Below are 25391 nucleotides of genomic sequence, written 5' to 3'. Positions count from 1 at the left end.
CCACCTGTTACCGTGCAAACAGCTTTTGAAGGAGCAAGAGCTGATCATCTACAGCAGTACCGTAGCTTCACGAGGTTTGTGCTACCTTGGACACTGCCTGTTTCCCCCACAGCCAGTAGAGGCAGGACTGAGTGCACAGCATGTGGAGTTGGGCTACCTTGGAGCTTGGCTGAGCTCAGGAAGAGCAGCCTGTCCTCATGCTTGAAGCAATGTGGAAGGCTAAAGTTTAATCAAAAGCTGAGACAGGTGGCCTAGGTAGCCTCCAAGGTCATGGGTTTCTCAAAAGCACACTTCACCTCAAAGCACAAGGCATATTGCCTCCTTCTGCAACCACACGTGGAGCTCTTAGGCAGGACACATACAGCTAAGCACAGCCTAGTGTATGCTGAACAGAGAGGGCCATGCTGGACTGGCAGCACTGCCTTTGAGGTGGCCAAGGCCTGGATCTGCTGGCCTTCAGGAGCCCGAGACACTCTGTAGCACAGCTTCTTCCCTTCAGCCATTACACCTCCCTGGCCCAGCCCAGGCAGCTCCCATAAACAATAGAACAAGCGTGTTTGCCCTGATATAAGTTTTATTACATAATCTTAATGGCACTGCAGGAGTAAGATAGTCATTAGAGCCCTAAAACCCAGGCTGAAAAATATACATTTATTATTAACCCCCTCCCCCTCACTCTTCACCTACTGCAGGTCTGGTCTTAAAGCAGGAAACTAGTTTCTCTTCAGTAAGAAAATATATGTAGCTAAATGAAAAATATACAGTTAGAAGAGTTACTGGCTTATAAGCTGCTTGTTTGGGGGGGGGGGGGGGGGGGGGGTTAAACCTCTACCAGCTCCAGAATGTTTAACTAGGGTTCATTCATGTGTAAAAGACAAAGAGGTATAGTGTATAAAAAGGCAAAGTTCAGGTACGCTCGTTTGCTTGGTCCAATTAGGAAATTGCCTTTGCTTCAGGTAAGAATGCTTCCCAGTACTTCACCAGCTGCAGAGAGAGAAGGGAGAGTGAGGAGCTGGCAGGCACTCTACCACCACAGTTCAAGCTCAAAACAAGCAAGCTTTCTACGGACTGAGTTGAGAAGCCCATCCACAGTGCACACCAGCAGCTCCGCTCAGCTCTGCCAGGGTCACGTATACAGCCCCAAAAAAAGGCAGGCACGAAGCAGGGTGTGACACAACAGCTTGTATTTTGTACGAAGCAGCTTTCCTGTTAGGCACCTGTGATCAGACTGCAGGCAGAGGCTCCAGCCCACGGGAGTTCATCCCTCCTCACCCTGTGGTGGTCAAGAGGAGCAGGATACAGCCACCCCAGCAGCTCATGCTCATGTAGGGTGCAACCTCACACTGCTTAGTTTTGACAGCAGAAGCCCTTCTGCAGAAGGGGCTTGCCAGCACAACTAAGACAAGGGGAGGACTGGCTGCATGCAGGCTAGGGATACTGACCTGCTGCTGAGAGTTTAATAACGTCTCAAGGTATTTAGTCACGTGGTTTCTGAAGTCCTTTGATTTCTCTTTCTGCAAGAGACAGTTGCATAAGTAAGTACAAATCTGAAGTAACCACTGAAGCCCTCCAGCCTGGTGTGCATGTGTGGAGACGGGACAGGATTTTCCTGTTCCTCCTGGGACCAGGTTGGACAATCTCAGCTGCCCACACACTAAGTGACCAGCAGCAGCATGTGAACATGAAATGCAGAGAATCAAGTTCAGCTGCTGGCTGTGAGCTGGTGAGCAGCACAACAGATCAGCAGGGTCAGAGGATCTCTGCAGATCTGCCTTCATTGTAATGGATATGCTTATTTGCATACTTTGAGTAGCAGAAAAGCCCATCTATCCAAAGACAGCAGTTCTGTCTGCACTCAAACCTGTCCGGATTTGCAAATATTGCCAGCTGCTGTACAGAGAGTGGGGTTGGGAACCAAGGCGCCCCCTTGACTAGGCCAGGCTGGTGTTCCCAGGTAAGAGACACCCCAGCCAACCAGGCCAGCTCAGCCTTCACACAGTCCCTTCCCAGACTCAAGAACTGCTTACGGGCTGGGACTAACCTACCTCAAACCGTATCACTTCCTTGCGGATCACAGCAGAAATCCGTTCAAAGTCCCTTTCGTATTGTGTCACACGAGACTCCCACTGCAGAGAGAGGAAGCGTGCTGTTTCCAGGGAAGGGGAGATGAAGCTTTCACTCCCTCTGTGAGTGGTTTTGTAATCAGTGATTGTTCACAGCTGAGAGGCATCTCTGGAGCACAGCCCCATAGAGGCCAGCACTTCTGGTCCTCACATCAGCTCGCTGCCATGGCAAGCTGCACCTGCTGCATCATCTGCACTCAGTGCTCAAGCATGCTGCAAGCTCAGGGTCTGTTATCAAGCAAGCCATGTATTGCCACATGTGAAGCATGACTGCAAGTGGCCCCTCCTGCAGCATCTGTGGCTTCCTGTAGGGCTTGCTAAAAGCTGAAGTTTCTTTGTTACAAGCCTGGCAATTGCTACTTGGCCTTTCAACTCAAAGCACCCTCTTCTGAGGAGAGGGGGAGCAATTCCAGTACTGCTTGGCCTAGGGCAGCGCTGCCACAAGCTATGACTGAGCAGCAGTGCAAAGAGGGGAAGGAGCTGATTAGAGACCACAGTGCTCCTCATCCCCCTACCTCTGAGATCTCTTCTTTGGCCTGCTGCAGCTTGTCGGGTTTGTTGGCCCAGAGCAGCCTGGCCTCCATCTCCCTCTTCTTCTGCAGCATGGTCTGGGCATCCTGCCACCTCTGCCAGGTCTTCATGCGCTGATCAAAGGCTCCCTGAAAGGAAGGAGCAGAGAATTAATTGGCATGCCCCCAAGCAGGCTGTGAGCAGCACATAGGAGAGTCAAACATGCGCAGAGCTGTACCCCAAACTAGTTTGCCATGAGCAGCATGGCTATGCCCTCTGCTGCTGCTCACTCCTGCCTTCTGTCACCTCACCAGGCTCAGCAGTAGGCAGCTGCAGGAAGCACTGCTTACAGCAACACCCGTGCCTTTGGCTTCAGCTAACAGCAGAGCTGCTTCACCAGTCAGGTTCTGGACCAGTCCGAGCCAGAGGCTTTGATGTGCAACCAAAGCACCACAGGTCGGATCATAGAGGATTTTTTTTTTTCCCATGCCACCCCACCAGTGAAGGAACCCAGGTGTTTCATCAAGCAATTTGTGCTTCAAGAACAGCTTCGGAGGTGGCAGCACAGGTTCTGGCTGCCTACTTTAGGGTTTGGTAAGAGACAGTCATGGGGAAACCCTATGCAGCTAAGCATGCAATGCAGCTCAGCCCAAGCCTGGACAGGTCTGAGGCACCTACTGAACTGGTAGTACCCCAACACTAAGCCTAGTCCATCTCCAAGCTCTGCTGCATGCTCATCTCAGTACATTGGGCCCTCCATCAAGAACTGCTAGTGCAAGGAACTGCTTTTGCCAGTCCTGCACTGGATCTCCAGCATTAGCTCCCGCTGTCCTGAAGCGAGGCTGCCTTCAGGTACACAGAGCTAAAGGCTTGCAGCACCCGCTGACTACAAATCACTGCAGAAGGCTCAGGCACCAGATTCCAGGCATTTGGCAGGAGACCAATGATTTTAGCAGACCTGCAAGTCACTAGCCCAAGCAAGAAAGATGCATTAGACTTCTGAATGCATTCAGCTAGATTGTGGGGGAAGAGCTAGTAAAAGCAGAGAGCAGTGTCCAACAGTATGGTCAGGACAGAGCAGCCAAGAAACAGGTGAAGTCTTAGGTAACATTACAATGTCTTACAGGAATATCCAAGACGTCTTATTACCTTCAGCCCTATCAGATCTGTCCTGCTCTGGAGCACGCATACCTCCTCCTAGTATAGAGGAGGCCGACAGACCAGGGAGCTCAGCCTAGCTTCAGGCTTGTACCTACTCACCAGGTTTTCTTCTGGTCCCTGCTGCTGCCAGAACTAACTGCTTGGAGACAGGATACATTTTGGGCAGGAGCAAGTTAACAGCCTTTCAGGCTTACAGCTCACTTGGGACTTATTTCTGTCCATCATGCATCATCATGCAGTGAGCAGTGCATGCCAGGCAGGCTGCACATATTTCAAAACTCCAACTACTCCCCAGCAGAGTTTGTCAGATCTATTTGTAACTCAGGTCACAGGTCACCAATTTAGAGCCTCCGCAGTAACTGCAGCCTCTGCCTCTGAACAGCTAGAGACTGCCTATGAGCCACAAACTCGCTCCATATTTCCCCTGAAGAACAGCATAGCCAGGCCTCCTCCACCTTACTTTTCTGATCTGAACAGAGCCCAACACATGCACAACGCAACAAGCAGCAAGTCTGCCCTCTGCCTGCAAAAATATATTTTACAAACAATTATGTTTTACAAACAACAATTATATTTTACAAACAAATATACAAATATACGAAATATATTTAAACAAAATCCTGTGTTTGTATTTACGGGACCAGCTGCCTCCTGGCATACTTAAGCCTAAGAACTGTGCTAAGACCAGCAGCGTGCCCTAGAGCTTGGCTCTGAGGATTGCCCCAAAGGAGTGCTTACCCTTACAACTGAGAGAAGGCGGATGTAGTCTCCCAGGAGCTCCGCCAGGAGGAAGAAGTCATTGTTAGCCTGTTCCTGGTGCAGCTGTTCAATCTTCTCTTCCACCTCAGCCAGCTGGGACAGTGCCCGGGATAGGGCTGTGTTGTCCTCTGAGCTCCCCAGCATGGCCAGACTCTTTGCAAATTGTGCTGTATTCAACGCTAGCTCTAGCGAATGGAACAAGAGAGTCAACCGATTGGCCCTGTATGCTGGTGCCCTGCAAGTAAAGCCCCATCCTACAGAGTTCAGCCTGGAGGCCGCTATGGGAACTGCTTTTCTGTAGCCCCAGTAGACACCAGCCTGCCCTGCTGCGGGAAGAAACAGCACTGTCTCACAGTCAGAGCTGGCAGCTTCTGCAGCACAGTGGGAGGAGGGCTAGGCAACTCCAGCCAGGAAGGAGAAGGGAAGTGGCAGAGTGGGAGGACAGGCACAGATTCACAGAAGTCAGCCAAAACATGCAGAGGAAGAAAAACATCCCCGCTCCCTGCCAGAGGATAGCTTGGAATCAGCAATAAGATCAACTCTACTCAGGTTTGCAACAGCAGCAGCCTCCATCCAGCAGGACACCGGTTCACTTTAACATTGTGATCCTGCCCAGTCCTACAAGCTTAGGAGGTGTGGGAGTCATCATTTTACTTCCATCGCCCCCCATTAAAAGCCAAGAGTTATTTATAGCAAGGGAGCAATGTCACATCTCAGAAGTGCCTCCTAGGGTACCTACTCAAGGGTGACCTACAGTCAGGCATTGCCAAGGCTTAACTGTAACGGCTCAAGCTACAGCGCAAGCAGTACCAAGCTCATTACCTTTCCTGTGGTTCACCAGTGTTTCGACAACAGCATGTAACTTCCGTAGCCGCTGCTCTTCACATTCCACCTCCTGCAGCTTCTCCTCAAACCACTAAAACAGATGAACCCAGAGCTGATTCTCACAGATGGCACCACCCCGTAGCTGCAGAGCTTTATTTGGATCTCCCAGCCAAAGCTTGAGCTGGTGGGCACACAAACTGCTCTAAAGCGAGGAAAAGGACAGCCTGCAGGTGTCCAAATACTTACTATGTCCGATTCATTCATCTTGATGGTCATTTTACTGACAGCATCAGTAGCTTTGTTGAACATCTTCAGTATTCCTGCTCCACTCAGGGCTTGGGTGCCTACTGCTCTTGGCAGCTATGAAGAAGGAAAGAAGTTTGCTTTGTCAGGCAATGAAAGTAGCTTTGAGAGCTGCCATCACAGTGGCATCACTCTTCCTGTGGTATTCATGTGGATCCCTTGACAGCAAGGTTTCTGCACATAGCAATATACACGCCGCAGCTACTGCAAAGCACTAGCAAGACACTATCTGACCATCTGTACAGCCTGCATGGCGTTTCAAAACATGGGACTAGAGCTGTTTTCAGACAGATAAGGAGTTCCTGAACCCTTCATGCTATCTGGGCCCAGGCGGTTCTGCTTAGCCAAGGCAACACAGATCTTCGAGAACCATCCCTGCTACTTGAATCCCTGCAACCGGAACTGAGAGCTGCCCTACCTACCACAGGTCATGCAGGCACAAGAGAAAAGTGCTTTGGAGCATCTCTCCAAGAGCCAGCAGCAGTTTGCATTCCTGGGGACACTACAGTAGAGCAGTACCTTTGAGGCCCGGCAACACTCTACGCCAGCCGTGACAATTTCTCAGAGCTGCATCCACTCTAACCGGCAGACTAAGCAAGGCTTCTCCATGACATCTGCTCCTATGAGAGCCCTTCAGCACAATATTTGTCAGAATCACACAGGCTAGAGTTTCCCAGGGCTAAGCCTCAAAGAGGCTCCAATTTCTCCATGTCAGGTGCTCTGTTTTGGTACAGTTGTAGTCCCCGCTGCTCTAATGAGAGTACATCAGCCACGTGGTTCCATAAGAAGCCAGCTCTCCCCAGCAATGCCCATTCTAGCTGCAATCCAAATAACTCATTCGGTTTCTACAATTCTAGCCCGAGGTGGAAGTTCAGCACAGGCAGACAGCAAGCAGGACAACCGTCAAGTGAACTGACTAACATCTGAGCACCGGGCCAAGCCAGCACCAGCCTCTTCCCTCACCTCTGAGCAGCAGGCTACACTTCTATCGCAGATTTCACAGGACAAAGACTACCCTTGCTCTCAGAGCATCCCCGTCCCACCCCCGCCATGACTTAAGCTAGGCCAGAGCTCGTTATCAGTGTGCAGTGCTTATCTAAGCACTAGCATAGAAGAAAAGGAGTCCTGTTCTTGTCATTGCTGGTTAAGAGCTCTTACAAGATTCTGCTGCTTCTTGCTAAGAGCAGCTTTGAAGTGTCATGCCTGGCTAGCTTCTCGGATACTGTTTTCTTCTCTACTTCCAAGGTACTGGTAGCTACACTATTCCACAGTACTGACCTCCTCTTTCTCCAAGAACTCCCTGACATCTGGGTCCTGCAGCATGGTTGGATGGCTGACAACTCTCTGAAGGTACCTGAGAACGGAACGTATCAAGAGTTACTCCTGTTATAGCAGACTTGGCTCTGAGAAACCCATTGAGCTATAGCATTTGCAAGTCAGTTGCAATATGCTTGTTATTTACTTTGAAATGGCTGAGAGTCAGGTCCAACAAGCTGTTCTTGCCCACCCACCAGGCAAGAGTCTCGCTTCCCTGTGGACTCTAGTGAGACTAGACTTCCAGACCAGACACTTGATTAATACTTGGGACAAGCAAAAGCAAGTTATTCAAAATGCCAGCTGATCGAGATCCAGTCTCCCATCTTTAACGATGTCACTTCTACCAGCTCTTCAGAGGACAAATTGGAGGTGAATAGCATCTTAGTGCTAACTACAGCAGTCAGTACAGAGGCCACCAGTGGCCTCTGTAGCTAGGGTACCAATTTTGGGAAAGACCCAGTTGTTCTTCACCTGAGCTGCGCTGTTTGTTCCACTACTAAACATCCACATCTGAGCTGATGAGACAGCTCCATTTTACAGCCTGCATTGTTAGTGGAGTTTGGTCAGACTCTGACCAAACCCCCAGCAAGGTCTTCTGAAGCAGGAGTTAATTTCAGAGTCAAGTAATTCTCTGTAGTTGTAACTCTTCAGCGGCCTCCAGCTTCACTGCAAACCTAGAAGCAGACTGCTTCTCGTGTAAGGAGGAGAGTGCAGCCAGTCTGACCTTGCAGAGGTCCCTTGCTTGGCTCAGGCACGAGGGGATAGTTGTTTGGATCTGTACCTCTCTAGAGCAGCCCGTCTTTTTTCTAGGAACTCTGCAGAGGAGGAGTCTTCTTTCCCAACTTTCACTTTGGTCATTCCTAGCGCAGGAGGAAGATGCAATTGATGAGTGGCTTCAACTGAACGCACAAGGCAGTGAGGTCTGTTACAGACTATCAGCATGACCACAGAAGCTGGGCTTTTTACAATAAAAATTAGACCTTACATCAGCAAGAACTAGTTGGATAATTAAGATTTGCTTATACCTACATCTAGCAGAAGTATACATCCAGAGCAGAGGCAGAGCAAGGCCAGGCAAGACTGGAAGGGTTACAAGTCTGGACTCAAGTGAACAGCAATTCAGTTACAGTGCAGAGCATGTTTCACTCTATATCAAGTAGATGGAGAGCCATCTGTGAACCCAAACAAAGCTTTAAGCCCAGAGCCCTGCCGATTCCATACTTAGCGCTTTGTCTGCGCCACAAAATTAAGATTATTTTTACCAGCCTTCTTCCCTCTACTGTTCTGCAGCTATGCCCCTCAGGTCTGGGACTGCAGGCAGGAGTGCAACATCAGACAGACCAGTTCTAGAGCAGCGCTCAGCACCTCCATTGCTCACCTATGAGACTCTTCTCGGGCGGCGGAGGAACGATGAACCCATTCTGGGCATGCTTCTCCGACAGCTTCTCATACAGACCCAGAAAGTCACTGAATCTCCTTTTCACTGAAAACTGCTTGCTCCTGAACATCGGTAGGCTTGTCTGGGGGAAGAGATGAAAGTTAGATCAAGCTTGCCCAGGGAAGCCTGTCCGTGCATACATAGCCTTGATAGCATTATTTGTGCTGTCAATTCTGGGGGTGGAAAAGGACAGCTTGAGCTCAGTGGGACGAGGAACAGGCAAAGCTAAACTGAGCAAGCTTTGGCCTAGGCTTTCAGGAACTCACCTCCTAAGAGTTCTCCTCAGACTAAGCAGCAATATTAATGCTATTAAATAACAGAGCAGCTGTTAGTCCGTGGCCACGGACTGCTTGATAAGCTCTGCACGTGGCCTAATCCCATCATCCCTGCTCTCCACAAGAAGGGGGACCCTTGTTAGGTTACAGTTTGTCACCCTAAGACTATAAGGGCTACCAGTGGCTTTTGACAATGTTACCAAGGCAGGAGCGGAGGTTAACAAATCCCCTAGTCCCCTTTGCGCACCAGCCATTTCAGACTGCAGGAGGTAGTGCCTGCCATGAAGTGGGCAGGAATGGGCTGCAGCAGTACCACAGGCCTTCAGGCCTCTTCCATATTCCAGCGCAGGAGGAAGTACTCTTTGCATTTCTGCGCTTATCACTGGTAGACTAGCTCACTCAGCCTCTCGCAAGCCATCTCTCCAGATAACCCAAGGCTTGCATGATAGAGGTCCCTTCTACCCCAGCCATTCCGGGACGCTGAGCAAGCACAGCTACTTATGCTCCAAGTGGCCTCATCCATGGCAGAGCTGGGCACAAAATGGGAAAGCCAACCTTCTGCATCCACAGTAGCGCGAGTCCCATACATGGTAGCAGTTTTAGTGATATGATGAAGCTAGCCTAGGAAGCCCAGTGCTATTTGGAACTGTCATTCAGCAGGGTGATTGATCTGGGGAATTCCAGTCAAGTCAATGGGTCAGTCTGTTTTTTCAGCTCCAGTTAGACAGCTCTGCAGTGTGATGGGGCAGCAGCTGTTGGGCTCCTACATGAAGAGTGCACCCATACTCCAGGCTTTGGATACTCGGTGCCACCAATTCCCATTTCTCTAGGGGATCAACTCCACTTGATCCCTTCAGTTCATTTTGCTCACAGTGAGGGAACCATCCCATAAAATATGGACTCCAGCTACAGCACAGTTACATGATTATCACCAGCACATCCTATCATCTCAATGTCACTTCACAATCATCAAGTACAAGTGAAAGGATCTTGGAAAACCTGTGCCATAAGAAGTCATAAGAACCAGGGCAAGAAGGGATAGTCTTCGGACTGGACTATTAGTGTCCCACAGACCAGGACACTCAACTTTGCCAGAGACCCAAAAGGGTTGACAGTCACTGCGGTAACTCAAGTCAAATCCTTTGAATGACATTGCCACGCTGTGCCTAGGCTGAGAGCCACTCAGCCATGCAGCAGGGGTACCACTGCTGGATTGCTTCTCCAGCTCTACAGCCAAAGGCAGAACTTGAACAAGTCCAAGGCTCCTCTAACTCCTCTACTCCTGTGGTCCAAGAGTTGCTGCACAGACACCTAGGAACAACTTTTCTGCAGAGCTCAGAGCAGCAGCCCACAGCTACAAGCACAGCAGCTGCTCCAGAAGGCCAAATTTGTTGTTACTAGACCAGAAGAGTGCGACAGCAAACTAGTTACAGCAGTAACTCTTCATCAAGAGCCGAGCTGAGCACAGATGACCTTCATCTGATGTGACCATCAACACAGAACCACTAGAAACAGACCTGGTGCCTGCTGCTCACTCCAACGCTGAGCTGGGAGATCAGTCAGGGCTGCAATGCTGTAACTGCCTGAAGTCAAAAGTGTTCTTTCAAGTAGGGTCAAAACCTACTTTTCATCTAGGCCCATCCTTTGCTCTGTAGAAGTGCATTGTAACTCATGAATCCATTCTAACAAGGTACTCAGGCCCTCTTGTTTTAAGGTCACCATTGGAACGACTAGGAAAAGACACAATCCAGCTGTCCTAAAAGTGGGAAAAAATAACGGCATCCTATCACAGGAGTGATGAATTGGACATACCTGTGTTGACACTTTGTAGGCTACATATGCATTCATGCCATCGCCTATGGAAAACAGAAACAAGGCATTAGCATCCCAAGCCTGGCCCTTTCCACCATCACCTGGATGTTTCGAAAACTCCAAAGCACAAGGCTCTAGAAGCCTCCTGGCATTTGCCTCCTTCACTCGTTCTGATACTAGCCCTGATGAACTGACAGAGCCCTGCATCTTCACACAGAACTTCAGGCAGCATCCCAGTGCAGGCCCCTGGACCCCTGCCCACTAGGCATTTGCCCGACCTGGCTGCTTAGGACTGCTGAGCCCTCCTTTTACTTCCGAAGCCAGCAAACACTGACAATCAGTCACTTGTTACACTGACAGCATTTGGGCTAACTCCACACATCTGCTCAGAACGTAACAATTCAGCGGCTGTACAGCACATGAAGTAGTCTATTCAGAGGATGCAAGTCAGACAGCCCCTGACTACATGTGGCTTGATTCTGAGACGTCACAGACAGCTTCCTCCAGCTAATACAGAAATCCCTTTGTTTGGCAGACGGAAGGTTTACCTGGTAGTTCAACTGAAGGGCATCCTCAGGAATCTGATGCTACCCCTAGAATACCTCTGATTTACAAGTCAGTGCATCTTCCAACTCCAGAACTCACAAGCTAGAGTTAGAACAAGCTGCCACAACTGAGGCTGCTTTGCTGGCTAGGACCAGATGCTACCTTGCACTCTCTGCAAGGGACAGCCACGTAGCTGGTCAAATTGCTCTGATCCCCACTTTCAACATAGAAAAGGCCTCTTGCATCTCAGTGCTCCACAGCTGCTAGGCAAGGAGGCAGAGCATGGAGCCAGACGCTTAGTTTAGGTTAAGGCAATTCTGCCTCTTCCCCACTAGCCACACAAAGGATAGTGCTTCCTGGAGATCAAGTGAAGTTGTACATCACAGCCCTAGGTACTAAGCTCTGCTAGGACAAGAATTATATCACCTCCCTCCCAAAACGTGCTCCTGGCCCCCTGCTTTTGAGATGCTTGGCTTTACAGAGCCTGCTTCTGCCTTGCTTCATTTGGGACGTAGATTTTTTGCTTTGTTTAGCTTCACTTCCTCTACATCTTGGAAGAAGCTTTTGGGAAGTCAGTGATCCAAGTCCGTGCCTGCAGAGGCAGCTCAAAAGCTAGAACTGTGGCACATGGAGATAACATCTGCATTCAGTCCTACTACCAAGACTGGTCTGTCTAACTCAGCTTCATCATTCAACAGGACAGGATGTTAACTCACCAACTTTCTCCGGGTCACTCACTCCTACTGTCAGCTCAAATTTGTCCTCCTGTTCCTCTTCTTCCAGCTGTTTGGAGTAAGGACATAAGGAGAGTCAATTAAACCCAGAAATCCAGGCTTCAGTCTGCTGCAATTATAGAATTCCATAGATCAAAGTGAGCTTGTCATAGCGCAAAGGCATCTTTGGTACTTAAGTCTGGCCAAGGCCGTTTGTAAAGCCCTTAGGCTTCTTACTTGTGTTGAAGCTGCCTGTTCCAAGGATCCTAAATTGGATTTGACGTTACAGCAATGTTACTTGCAGACAGATGTGCAAACAGCTACGGTGGTAACCTGAAACTCTGCAGAGCCCAGCCTCGCTCAGCTCAGTACAGAATTAGTTCCCCTTAGCTCTTTTACATCATGATTTCAGTTCTCATCTGAAACCGCTTAAGACACTGAGCCTATAAAGAAGATAAGTTTTACTGTGTAGGCAGGCACAAGAGCCACGACAGCAACCAGCAGATACAGTCTGAACAGGTCTTTCAGTCACACCCTGATAGACTAAAGGCTAGTGAGTGGCTAGGCCAGCAACGCTGCCTTTGACAGACCCGTGGAGGCTTCAGCTTGCTTAGACAGCATTGCAGTCCTGCAATGGACTGGCTGAATAGCCCCAAACAGTCCTTTGGTTTAATAACCTGAAAGTCACAGCCTATTAGTTCACTAATGAGCTCAGCACCCTGTCCTAGCTCTGCATTGCTTTCTTACCTAAGACAGTCCAAAGCTAACCTGAGATGCTACTCCTGACAACACTGCATTAAGTCAGTCCTCATAAGCTCAGCGGTGCTCAGGGCAGAAAAGGAGCACTTGTCTCTGAAACAGGTTTATTCTCTCTACAGGAGACCACCAAGATTCAGGCCCAAATGCCATCTGATTAACTGGACTCAGCAACCAGACTACAAGTTCTGCCCCTAGGGTTTTTTTTTTGTTTTGTTTTGTTTTGTTTTAAAAGAGAAATTACACCACTTGCCCCATCTGCAGCAATATAGGGTGCTAGAGGTTTGAGTCAGAGCTCAGGACCACATCAGCTGCTTGCTTTGTCAGCACTGGAAGCAACAGTCTGCACTACCCATGCTTCCCCATGAGCAAGGATGCTGTCAGGCTGACCTCAACCCCATTTCAGTGGCATCAGTCTCAGACTGATAGCCTGAGATAAGAGCCAGGGCATCCAGTGTGCCAATTAAATTAATTGCATCACTTGAGATGCATGTTTACATCTGAGTAAACAGATGGGTTTCTGCAGATTACAGTCCCAAGCCAGCAGGGCAAGTTGAAAAGCTCAGAGCAAATCTCACCTCCTCATAGCTCTTTGGAGGGTTTCTAGAAGAGGAGCTTGCAGCTACATCTAATGGGGGGGCAGGATTGGATGCTTTGGCCAGTTCTTTCTTCTGGTTGTTTTGCGTGCTGTCTAGAGACAACTCTACAGTGGCATCTGTCAAGAGAAGTTTGCAAGGATCAGCCTCTCTACTTTGGGTTACTGGAAAGGTAATTTCAACGTTCTGGGAGAGGTTCATGAGATCTAGGGAGTAACAACAGACAATGAGAATATGCATGGGAGGGCACCTATAAGCACTGAGAAGAGCATGACTCAATACATCTTTCATTGCAGGAAGAGCATTTGATTAATCCTGCTATGCACTAGAACAGCTAGAACCAAGTTTGATTTTACACGGCATATAGACCAGCCTGGAGGTTAGGCTCCTTCCTAGTATACTTCTCCACCCAGAGGAAGTCAAAGCTTCCATCCGTTAACAGAACTCTCCAGAGCCAACTCCTCTTCGGAGGCCTCTGCTGGAGGGGTCCCACCTAGCCAAGAAACAGGAGAGCTGTGGAAGGACTGGCCCTTCTCATTTCCCCTTGGTGAGGGATGTTATGTTTTCTGTTGCTTGGGAACAGCCACCTCTCAACTAGATACTTCTTCCACCTGCATGGAGGCGGGAACAACACAAGCCTTTTAACTCTGGGAGGGCACTCACTACCTTAACAACTTAATACAACAAAAAAATAAAGCAAATCAAGTTTGTAGGCCTCTTCAGCTCTGAAGCAGTTAATCCTGCTGTATGATTATGCTAGAGACCTGGAGGAGGCTACTCTGACCTTCCCAGAAGCATCACTAGAGCTCAGTGCTTCCAGAGTAGACTGGAATATAACTTAGAGATAAGGACTTGCAGTAAACATGAATAAGCATGGTCTAGCCACAAGCAGGTCATGGCTAGAAAGGCGATTACTCCAGGCTTAGATTTCAGAAAGCCCTCAACAGATACAGACTCACCTGCAAATAAGTCCTGATCATCTTGCTCTACATGAACCCCATTCTCTTTGGAGCTGCTGCTCACTGGGAGAAGAGATTCCCTTTTTGGTGCTGTGGGCTTGCTCTGTAAAAGAATTAAAAGCACATAAGCAAGAGGTCATTTACGCTGAGGCGGGGAGGTTGGAAAACCAAACAGCCCACCTTTCTAGCCCGTGCCACACAGGTTCAATACTATGACTCCTATAAACTACAGGTTTGAGCACAGTGGCCAGTGGCCCCTGGCCAGGGCCAGGACAGACTGCCTTCCCTCTATCAGCCCTTGAGCTTTAGGATCTCTGCCAGCAGAGCTACACCAAGGCTTCTCAGCAGTTAGAGATACCAGGTGTCACCAAGAATTTCAGAGCCAGTGTCAACCCTGATTTTTAGCAGAACAGGGGCGCCAGATCACTAGAACGCGCCAGTCCACGGGCTGAGTGTCACAGGTGCAGTCCTTCAGCTACAGGCTTTGGCAGCAGCAGGCAGTGAAGTATACATTGTAAACGCTCCTGTTCAGGACACCCATAATAGACCTGGCCACGCTATTTCCAGGTACTGACTTGCATGTCAGCCTTAGCACTGCATGAAGCCAGATGGGCAATGCTAGGGAGCCCTGTGCCCTTTGCAGTACCAGGCTGAGCATGCTGACCACAGAAGACCCCTTGGGAAATCTCAGCTATTGCCTCTGGTGGCAGAGGCCTGCAGCAGTTTGCTTGCCTGTAGGCATCCACTGGCAATCAGCCAAGGACCAGAGGAGCCTTGTTAGCAGCTCAACTCGCGTTAGCAGTTCAGCCACTACCACAGGCTGAGCTGCCCTTCCTTAGGGGGCCAGTTAAGCCCTGTGTGAAGGAAGCTGGGCTATGCTTTAACTTAGCACTTTGCTTCCACTTCAAAGTGGCACCAGAGGAGCTTGTGAACTCTCTGCTCCCCCAGCACTACTGGGAGCCAGCAGTGCCGGTGGTCTCCACTGCAGCACTGTCCCCTCCTGCAACAACCCCCACAGCAAAGACAAGGCTACCATGGCTGGTCTAAAGCAGGTGCACAGCTTGTCATTTTTGACAAAGCCACTGTTTTACGGAGTTTTGCACGCTACACTGATTCAAAGCTTGTGCTCTTAGTGTGCCACTGAGCTGTGACTCAGCCAGGACAAGCCAGCCCCAAAGTTTGGGGCAAAGACTTAGAGCAGAGCCTACAGAATGCCACAGCAAACAGCCTCCATGGCATGCAGGCTTTGCCAGAACTGTCCTGGCTACATGGAACAGGTTTTGGGACAAATGAAAGCCTGCCCAAGAGCCTGTATATCTACTAGCCTGATACATTAGCAAGCAGAGCGATTTCTGCACTCCTGCTACTTAGTGTGAATGACAACTACAGGCAAAAAAAAAAGCTACGGATAGTGGTCCCACAAATCACCCTTCATTTTGAACTAAGACAAACAAGTACAAGTTTTTCTAAACTAGAATCAGCAAGCAAGTGCTATTCTCTAATGTCCTAATGCTGCCAGGCAGAGAACAGAACATTTCTTTGATGGCCAGTAAATGGAATACTATTAACAGCAACTCTGAACTGAGGGGCTATGGAGAGCTTTCTTCAGCAGGAAAGCATCACTGGTTTCCATTACTCCTTCAGGAGTAAAGCAGCACTAATGCAGCTCCTGTGTAAGGTGGGGCCAAGTCTTTAGTTACATCTCCAGAGCCACTTGATGAAAAGTTCTCCCTTCTGCAGGGAGCTTTTCTGGAGGAGAAAGACTTGCTCCCAGCTTGGATCAGAACAGTTACAGGCAGGATGCATCAGAGGTACATTTTCTAATGATGGAAAGCTGAGAGCAGAGACACAAACAGACCCATGGCAAACATCATGCCTAGTCACTTGTGGATCTCAGTAAGCCCTGCTCATAGAGGCCAATCTGCAGATATGAGCAAGACTGCTTCCCAGTTCCTACACAGCCCATGAGCTGAAACATCAAATCTATTCCTCACCAGGCATATTAGGAGCTTATATACTTCCTAACACTGCTCACTAGGCCAGGAGCAGCGAGAGTTCAGCATACCTGCGGAGTTGAAGCCATTAGCAGGAATGATTCACCACTAGTGATGGGAGGAGCAAGGCTGGCCTGTTGGACCACACTACCCCTAACACAGGATCCTTGTCCCCACCTGGTTTTGGCCCTGCTCAAACGGCTTGTTTTGGTGCATAACCTTCCACACAGGCAAGGGTTAGTCTCTTCTTAGCACAGGTTGCTGGTGCACTTGAGCAATGCAGAAAACAAATATTCACAGGGATCTTGCAGCAACCTCTGAAAGCTGTTCCAGCAGCCGCCCTCTCCCCCCGCCTGCACCTAAGTGAACTATCACCACAGTGATGCCGTGTTAGGTAGATTCATAGCAGGTGCCATTCAGATCCTCCACTCCTGCAGCAGGTCTGCAAGCTGCTAAGAAACTCTTATATGGACAAACTAAACAATGAAGTTTACCTGGTTGGCTTTTCAGCTCCCAGTTCTCTCCCAGGCTCCAGAAGAGTCATCTGCTCCAGTATCACTGCAAGGTTACTTTTCTAGAGCGACCAGGTTCTTCATCTGCCTTAAACTTAGCTTCTAAGAATATGAAAGTACTACACCCTGTTCCTTCTTCTCCATCTGTTACTACAGAAGGTAACAGCTGCAGCCTCTTTTGGATCTGTCCATGACACCACGCCCACTATCTCAGAGGCCTGATTTAGTACACAGCACAACTGTCATGAGACCAGGCAAGTTAAGTTCCCCAAGTCTCCAAATACAAATCTGATTTTTTCTGCTCATCACAGGGAAGCAGATATCAGTTCAGAAAAGCTGCCATTTGAACGCATCCCTAGAGGGGATCACGGCCATGCAGCTGTCCAACCTCCACAAACAGAGGAGCTCCAGCTCTGGTTATACTTATGCTGACCGAAACACTTTTGCTGCGTCTTATTTTATGGCTAAACACCTTCATGCCACCTGAACACTGGCTCTCATACAGATCTGCCTTACCAGCCTGATTGCTGTCTCACAGAAAGTGTTTTGCTAATACTCAAGGGCAGACAGACAAGCAAAGCCAAAAGGTCACAACAGGAAACTGAAGTATTAGTTATGACAGTTGATCCGACAACAACACTAAGCACCTGATAAGCTGCTTTAGCTCAGGCTTCAATTTCTGTGAAGGGCCACTTTATTTGCATGAAGGCCCATGGCAGTTGACACTTGCCTGTTTTGGTAGGCTGCCTCAACCATAAAGCTCCCTTATAAGAAGCCACACACTGTGACTTCCAGTTCTTAATTTAAGAAAGCTCTTGAACTTTTCAGGACAAGCACCATCTTCCACTGCCAGCCAGAGGTACTAGCATAGATTGCTTTCTCCCTACCGTTAAATGGCTAAGATCCTGCCAAGTGGGGACTGCATCTTTCCCATATTATTGTCAGAAAGATAAGACCCCACTGCTCTGTTATGCCCAGACCAATATGAAAGTTTTGTCCTCAGAAGCACACGCAAAGCGGAATCTGGCCGTGAGCAACATCTTCCCAAACCTGCCTATTTCTCCACTACTAAGCCAGCAACAGACTCCTGGCAAGAAGACTATTTGCTGCTGAGGGAGCACAGTTCAAGGACATCAGAGCAGCATCAGGTCAGAAGCTTCATCAGGAATGGTACAGAAACAGCTACAGCTTAACTCCAGCTTTCTGCCTGTCAGCAGGAAGTGGCTTTGCTGGGCCAGCTCCATCCCCTGTGACAGGCAGGTTTGCATGCTCACTGCACTACCTCAGAGGGCTAAGTCCGTGGTTTCCTACTGGAGTAAAGTTAAGAGCTGGGCTCAGCGCAACCAGAAGGAGAAGTCTCAGGGCTGGGGAACTACAGATAGATGAAAAGGCGGCTTCTGGAGAGATTCTGGCCAGGGACACTAACTCCTCTCATTGTGCCTGCAGGAACGGGGATGTTGAAGAAGCCTGGTGAGGCAGTCAGGCAGAGGCCACAGTGTCAAAGCTACTCCTCACAGGGGACAGTGTGAGGAGCCTCAGCTTGCAGAGCTTGAGAAACCAAGCCTAGTCCCTGCAGCATCCACATAACCAGCCTCCTAGAAGAGGCCCCCTCTAATAGGCAAAGCCTCGCTCAGTACAGACCCTGAACCCAAGAACCTGAGGCCTGACCCCAGCTAGGGAGGGGATTCAGTTTAATAAAGCGCTAAACAGGCATCAAGGCTCCAGCACGCCCTGTCTTTCAATGCACGAGCCTCCTTCAGCTTCTGACCCGATGCTCTGATGCAGCTCTGATGTCCTTGAGCTGTGCTCCCTTCAGAGCCCCCTCGATACTGTTTTTGGCCCAAGGATTCACTTCAGCAGCATCTTAATCTTAACCTGCACAAACTGCTGCACATCTAAATTGCTGCTGTTCAGACCCCCTCGGGAAGCTTGCGTGACTGTACTGTACCTGCTGCTCTTCAGTCTGACAGTCCACACGCACACTGGCCCATGAGCTAGTCCTCAGCTACGTTTTCAGTGCTAAGTTCCCAGAGACACCTGGCATCAGCTATTGTCAGAGTTACAGCGACCTTATTGCAGTCACTGAGATAACCAACTTATTGGACTGTCCCCTTGTACCAGCCCTGTTCAAAGCTGCATCAGTCACTGCTCTAACTTTGCTGCTGCTTACTGTTCAGTGTCTGGAACAAACGCAGGCCCAGTCAGCAAACAGCCAGAGATTCACAGACACCCAAGACTACTAGGAACAACAGAAAAAAAGACGTTATAAACCCCTAGCCATTTACTCCATCACACTCACATTCACCAGGTTATCTGTGCAGCAATGCAGTGAGCTGGCTCACTGAACTGATCCAGATGAAGAAGCATCAACTAAACTTTCTCAATCCCTTTTGCTCCATGGCTGCGCAGTCACTTGTTGCGGTACAAGGCAAGGGCAGTCACCAAGATGCTCTTGAGCCTCCTCCCTGTGAAGCGCATGGCTTGAATTACCTCCCCCACACCTCACAGAGGAGAGGCCTCATCCTCCATTCCAACTCCAAGCTGACAAGCACCAAGCCGACCACAGCAACACCCTCTTAGCTATCGAGGGGACAAGAGTTAACCTCTGGGTAGGAATCCTGGGCATTTCCCTGTGAAGCCTCATAACAAACTGAGCTTTGAACTGCAGCTGTCGGGTTTCAACCTGGCAAGACAGCCTGCTTACTAGTTAGTTTTAACATTACCCTAGGCAAGGGCGAGCAGACAGCTTCCAATGCCGTGCCTGAGCCTCACCAGGACACCTTCACAGCTCTTTCAAGACTCTCCGATTCTGCAAGAATTGGCAAGTTAACTGCACTGAAACAGGGGCCGGTACACCACCAAAGCAAGTGCCTGGAGTCACACCTCACCCGCACAGCTGGGAGAGCGACCCGCTCTCCCTGGACCCTCTGTGTTACTGGTGGGCATTGAGCTCGCTCGTGTGGCACTAACCCCGACAGCAACACCAGAAGGAGCCTCAGACGCTTTCAGCAGGAGCAGAACAACTGCAACTGCCACGGGGAGAGCAGAGATTCCCAGGGCTCAGCACAGAGATAAGCACATAGCCCGAATTTCCTCCCAAAAAAGGGATCCTTCCCTTCCACGCTTCTGTTTTGGCACCTTCTTTGACCAAACCCAGCCGAGGCTGCAGCCGCCGAGCGGCTCCATCCCTGCTCCGGGCAGGGACCGGGCGCTCTCGCCCCGACACCACCACCGGGAGCCGCTCCGGCCTGCTCGCTGCCCGGCCCCGGCCGCCAGGAAGCACCGGAGGGAACCGGAGCGAGACCCACCCCCGAGCCGGGGCCGGGCCTGCCCCCCCGCCCCGCACTCACGGGGCCGGTGAAGATGTCCTCGCCCTCCGTGTCGCTGTCGGCCGCCCCCGGCGCGTCGCCGTCGCCGCGGGGCTCGGGGAAGGGCGGGGGGAGGCGCTCGGCCGGGGAGGGGGAGCCGGAGCCGCAGGCGCCGCCCGACGCCATGTCCGCGCGCGCTGCCGCCACCGCTTCCGCCTGCGACACCCGCGGCGGAAACCGCCGCCGCCGCCTTAAGCTTCGGGGCGGGGTCGTGGCTGGCGGGGCGGGGCCGGAGGAGCCGAGAGCCTCAGGATTGGCTGGAGCGTCCGCCTTCTCCGCCCTCCCCGGCCAAAGGCAGCCAATGAGCGCCGCCTTTCCCTCCCTCTGGCGGGCGTCGCTCCCTCCCCATGGAAACGGCCACGAGCTCGGCGGGGAGGGAGGAGGGAGCGGGAGGCCCGCTGGGCCGTACCATTGCACCAGCGGAAGGGGGGAGGGGCGCGTCCCCTCTGGGGGCAATGGGCGAGCCCAGCGCCGGCCCCGGGCTGAGGGGCCCGTGGGGACGCGGCGGCCCCGGAGCGCCGCAGCGGGGCCGGGCCGGGCCGGGCCGCGGCCCCCGAACCGGGCCGGGCCGGGGCCAGCCCCTGCCCCACACCCCGCGAGCAGGCCCCGGGGCTCTGCGCGGGGAGGGCGGCCAGCCCTGCGCCCCCTCCACGCCCCAAGTGCGGTGGCCGTTGCCTCAGCTGCGACCCTGCTTGCGCAAAAGCCCCTCGTCCCTCGCCGCCCCGAGGCACCGGTCACCCCGGCCCCTCGCTCCCAACCGGCGTCTGGCGGGTGTTTTGGGGGGTCCGTCTCCTGCCCCGGGGGAGGGCACCCGGCCCCGGGCCGTTTCCCGCCTGCCGGGGCTCGAGGCGCGTCGCCAGGCCGGCGGGCCCCGCGCCCTCCGCGGCGGAGGTTTTGCTAACGAACTCCTCCTCGAGGAGCGCTCGGCGGCCGGACGCCCCTGGCCCCTGTGGCGGCGTTAGTCCGAACGGGCACCGGCTGCCCCCCGCTGCGCTTCAGCCGGCTGGAAACCGCATCGCCTGGTGTCTTCGGGTACCTCCTGCCCGCTCGGTTTGAGGATTTCCTCTTCGGGAGCTGCCAGATTGGGTAGCCCGACAGAGGAGAACGAGCAGGTCAGGGCGAGGAAGGACGAGGAAACCCCTCCGAAGCCCTCTGAGCCTTGCAAAACCAGCAGCTCAAGGGCAGAGGAGCGGGACTGCTTGATCTGCGTCTCACTTTCCTAGACGAGGCCCTTGAGGACTGGCTCCAGCGCAGGACCTGCTGTCCTCTGAAGGAGCACGGTTGCGTAGAGCCAGCTGAGACAACCTCGACTTCCCCACGGCTTTTAAGAAGCTCTGGGATAAGGGAGAAGGGCCTGATGTGGATAAATAACTGGTTAAAATGGGAGAAAGCTGTTGCAGCAGAGAGGTGTCACCCGAGCCCTGCGAGGTCTGCACCGCTCAGCCGGGCCCTAACAAGGCTCTGAGCAGGGAGGGGACAGGACTTGCTGGCGAGAGCAGTGGGCACCTACACCGGGAAGCAAGACACCATCTGGCCATTGAAAACCACAGACAGGCCCCTGGGACTTCGGGCTGTGCAATAAGACGCTGGGCGAAATCCAAAGCAGATGAATGTTCACAGGAAACAATTATGTCACATGTCAAACTGGCTCTGAGCTGTCAGGAGCGACAGCTGGGAGAGAGGAGATGCTTTCATGCAAAAGTCAGCTCAGAAGGGGTGGAGAGCAGGCATGAGATGGTAGGAGAGGGAAGCTGAGGTCTTTATGTAAGCCTGTGGGCCCTCTGTATCTCGAATACTGCATGAGCTCTGGAGTCAGGGTCAGCGCAAGAGGACAGGTTGATCGGTCAAGCTCTTTCCCAGTACAAGGGCCTGGGAACTGAAGGAAGCGGGGAAGAACCAGGTTTGAAACCAAGGAAACGTTTCTTTGTGCAGCTGGGAGCGGAGCTGGGGAGCTCACTGCCCAAGGAGGGGGTAGGTGCTACAGGTGCACGTGGGGAGAGGCAACAGGAGAAACCCCCAGGTAGCACCTACAAACTGTGCAGCCACAGGTGCTGCAGCAGAGAGCAGCAGCGTCATTCCTCGTCACCCTCTGGATCTTACACCCGGTGCACCTCCTTTGTGCCCGAGGACCATTGTCTCCCTTTCCTACCACTATCTGGGGCTGTCTGCTACCCCAGCCCAGGGACTCCCCACCCCAGGGCTGTGCTGGTCCCCTCCAGGGCTGGTTAGCCCCCAGCCTGCATCGATGCAGGTGTTAGTCCCTCCCCAGCGCAGGAGCTGGCTTCTGCTCTGCTTGAGGTTCAGGAGGTTCCTGGTTTGGTCTTTTCCTCTGAACTGGCAGGACTGGGATAGCAGAGGCATTGCAGAGGGAAGGGCTGGGGGAACCACGATGGCAGGGCTAGGAGCAGTAGGCATTTAATCGTTATATACAGCAGCAGAATTTGTTCCTCTGGTTGTTCCCTGCATTGCCCTTCAGAGAGGTTACCTTTTTCTACTGAACAGCAGCACCTAGGAAAATGAATTCCATAACTAAGGTGCTTAAAACTGAGTGATGTGGATACTTCATCAGAAAACAGCCACAGAGGCAGGGATTTTCCTTCATATTTAAGAACAATCTCCTGAAATGAGGAAACAAAGTCTGGTAGATAGCAGGAACATGCCTGAGTCTGGTCTGCACCCTTCTAAGTTGGAGCATTTGTTTTCATATGTGAGCGCAAGTGCGTTGTATGTCCCGTTTCTCCTTTGTTATTCCTGCCCATCTGTTGAGGAGTGTTTGTGCTAGCTCTGTGCTCGGCTCCTTTGCAAACCAAAAACATAACACTGTATATCCTTATCTCAAAGGCCTCAGTGGCATCCTCCTTCTTATAAATGAGTTCTTGTTCCATCTCAGGACTGTTTGCGACATCAGTTCCTTTTTTTTTTTCTGCCTGTGGAAACTGCAGAAAAGGTGTCTTCTGTACAAGCCTGGTAGTGACAACGTTCTTTTGCTTACAGGTAGGTCACCATGCAGGTGTCATCCCAGACGGTCTCACTTGATTGAAACCATTGGTTTCACTCTGTGGTGCTGTCCCAACACACTACAGATAGGGAAGTATTATTTATTTTTGAAATTAATGTGTGGAAAACTTACTAGAACTTTAAAGTAAATGTTAATTTAAGTGTTATTGGTTTTACTTTCTGAGCACCGGATTTCTATTGCATAGACTATACTGCTGTTCTCTGTGGTTTCTTCTTATAGGGAAAGACTAGCAGAAGGACCTGCTGCCTGGAATGTTTTCCAGCTGCCAAACATCCTTCTGCTTTTCAGCTGCAAAGAAACTATGTGCATTATGAAATATTATTGCCCCTTCAGGGAAAGCACACAAGAGTTGATACAGCTCCATCAGTGTTTCTAAGGGTGGCTAGCAGCTAAGACTTCAGGCCAAAGCAGACACGCATGTTCTGAAATGGAGGCTGGAGGAGAGGTGTGCCTACCACACCACCAGACACCCAAGTTGCTTTCCTGAGAGTGGGTGAAATGAACCTCTTCTTTCCTAAATCCTCTTGCTGTTCTTTCCTATACGCTTGCTGACATGCCAGTGCCTCTTTTGAACTGACATAGCGGTAGATGGTTGTTCAGCCGACAGGAATTGACCTAGGATTTGGGGTGAAATAGCTTCATTCCCTTCTAATGGGAAGCCCCTTTCACCTCCTTGTTCCTGAGGCTGTAGATGATGGGGTTCAGGACAGGAGTCATCAGGGAGTCACAGAGAGAGCACCTTGTTCACAGCCAGGGAATAGCTGGATTTGGAGCAGACGTAGATGAAACATTGCTGTTTCACAGCACAATGAATAATGCTACAGAATAATGTCACTGTGGTAAGGTGTGAGGAACAAGTGGAGAATGCTTTGTACCTTCCCTTGGCAGACCTGATTTTGAGGACAGAGGAAGTGATGAAGCTGCAGGACACCAAGATGAGCACAAAAGGCATCGGGATGATAACGGCAGCAGCCAGATTGATCTGGAGTTCATTCCACTGAGCGTCCCCACGCCTCAGCACTGGCTGGATCTCACAGAAGAAGTGATTGAGCACCTCTGAAAGGTACCGAGAAGAGGTATGCAGTGTGTCCAATAGCCACGAGGATGCCACACATCCACATTGTGTTCAGGTATTATATCAGCTAAGAGGCAGCCCTCAGCTGCCCCAAAGAACAGAAATAAATACATCTGTGCAGCACAACCTGTGAAAGAGATGGATGTATCCCCCTACAGAAAGGTGACCAGCACCTCAGGCAGGGTGACAGAGACATACCAGATCTCCAGAAACAAGTTGAGGTGCAGAGGGCAATGTCCATGTTAACGGCAAGAACAACAATTAGGTTTCCCTAAAAACAGTATATCAGCAACAGAGTAGCATGATAGCTATTTGGCTTAAATGTATCTGTGAATAGTAGTCATCTACACAAACTTCAGAGCACCAATTCCAGTGCCTAGAGCTAGTCAGCTATTGCTCTTCTGGATGACTGACAGTGTGCAGCCTGACCTCTAGCTGCCATGCGTGAAATGCAAGTCTCTTGTAGGTCCTGTTACTTCAAATGAATAGTTTACCCTCATTTACACCCGATTGGAGTTTGGACATGCAGATAGCTCCCAATCTGAGGATGAAACACCTCTTTCTGGTGCAAACCTCTCTTTAGGCTATACAGCAAGCTTTGGGTGGCAAAATCAGGCCTCTGCATATGCCATGGACGTTCAAGTGCTTAAACATAGGTGTCCTAAGCCATTTCAGATGTCCCAGTTATCCAAGACGTTGACATGACACTAGCAGATCTACCACAGGGTTGGGGGAAATCTCACCCTGTTCACCTGGAAGCCAGGCAGGAACCTCAAGGATGAGGTTCTTCAGTTACACTGAACACCTACATTTAGGCACCCCCTAACCGCTAGCTGCGTAACCGAGTCTAAACAGGTCAAGGAAGATGCCATGACTTTTCAAGGTGTTTCATCATGACCACGTCCGCAAGCCTTTAGACTAGTCAGTCTTCACAACCCCAGCAGAGAAGTGCTTTGTACCCAACCATGTGCATTCAGATCTCCCCCTTCCTTTCTGTGCACACTCAGATCCCCCGCATGTCCCCTCCTGTGTGCACTGATCTTTCCTTTCCCCTTTGCACTCATCGCACTGCTCTTCCTCTCCATACAAGCTCTGACTCCTTCCTTTCCCCTCCATTGGCCGGTTCTTCCCTTCCATGTCCATTTTGTTCCAGCCTGTTGCCTTCCTTGTGTGCTCAGCTCCCCTCTATTCCCAACCCTGTGTGTCCTCAGAGCCCTTCTGCTCCCTTCCCATCATGGTCTCTCCCACTTCAGTCCCCTCATCCTCCTTCTGGGTCCCCTCAATTCCCCTACACCTGCCTCTTCCCTTTTACTGCCTTTCCTGTGCACTC

At 51.0% G+C, this 25391-nt stretch overlaps 1 protein-coding gene across 3 annotated transcripts; it reads right to left on the bottom strand.

Moving 5' to 3' along the window:
* Positions 1-811: 811 nt before the first annotated feature.
* Positions 812-20189, bottom strand: SNX1 (sorting nexin 1). 3 transcript variants are annotated; one of them, XM_068958863.1, is made up of 15 exons: positions 19950-20189; positions 14094-14196; positions 13117-13253; positions 11786-11852; positions 10524-10567; positions 8377-8518; positions 7780-7858; positions 6960-7035; positions 5625-5738; positions 5376-5469; positions 4533-4738; positions 2639-2782; positions 2046-2126; positions 1443-1514; positions 812-984 (listed from the first exon to the last, which is right to left on the bottom strand). In XM_068958863.1, the coding sequence occupies exons 1-15, from the start codon at positions 20091-20093 to the stop codon at positions 934-936; spliced, it is 1554 nt and encodes a 517-aa protein (XP_068814964.1). In that variant the 5' UTR covers positions 20094-20189; the 3' UTR covers positions 812-933. The 3 variants fall into 3 exon arrangements, with proteins under 3 accessions (XP_068814964.1, XP_068814965.1, XP_068814966.1); XM_068958864.1 differs by lacking the exon at positions 13117-13253 and having other exon boundaries at positions 19950-20139; XM_068958865.1 differs by lacking the exons at positions 13117-13253; positions 19950-20189 and adding an exon at positions 16582-16721.
* Between the last annotated feature and the right edge of the window lie 5202 nt (positions 20190-25391).

The sequence above is a fragment of the Struthio camelus genome, chromosome 12 (assembly GCF_040807025.1).
Source record: "Struthio camelus isolate bStrCam1 chromosome 12, bStrCam1.hap1, whole genome shotgun sequence".
NCBI classification, from domain to species: domain Eukaryota; kingdom Metazoa; phylum Chordata; class Aves; order Struthioniformes; family Struthionidae; genus Struthio; species Struthio camelus.
This window is presented reverse-complemented; position numbering and strand designations above follow the sequence as displayed.

Coding starts and splice junctions, on each gene's coding strand:
- SNX1 (XM_068958863.1), bottom strand. CDS start 20,093: ATGGCGTCGGGCGGCGCCTGCGGCTCCGGCTCCCCCTCCCCGGCCGAG. Junction 13,254..14,093: donor TGATCAGGACTTATTTGCAG/GTGAGTCTGTAT, acceptor TTCTCTTGACAG/ATGCCACTGTAGAGTTGTCT. Junction 8,519..10,523: donor CCTACAAAGTGTCAACACAG/GTATGTCCAATT, acceptor CTCTTCCCCCAG/ACAAGCCTACCGATGTTCAG.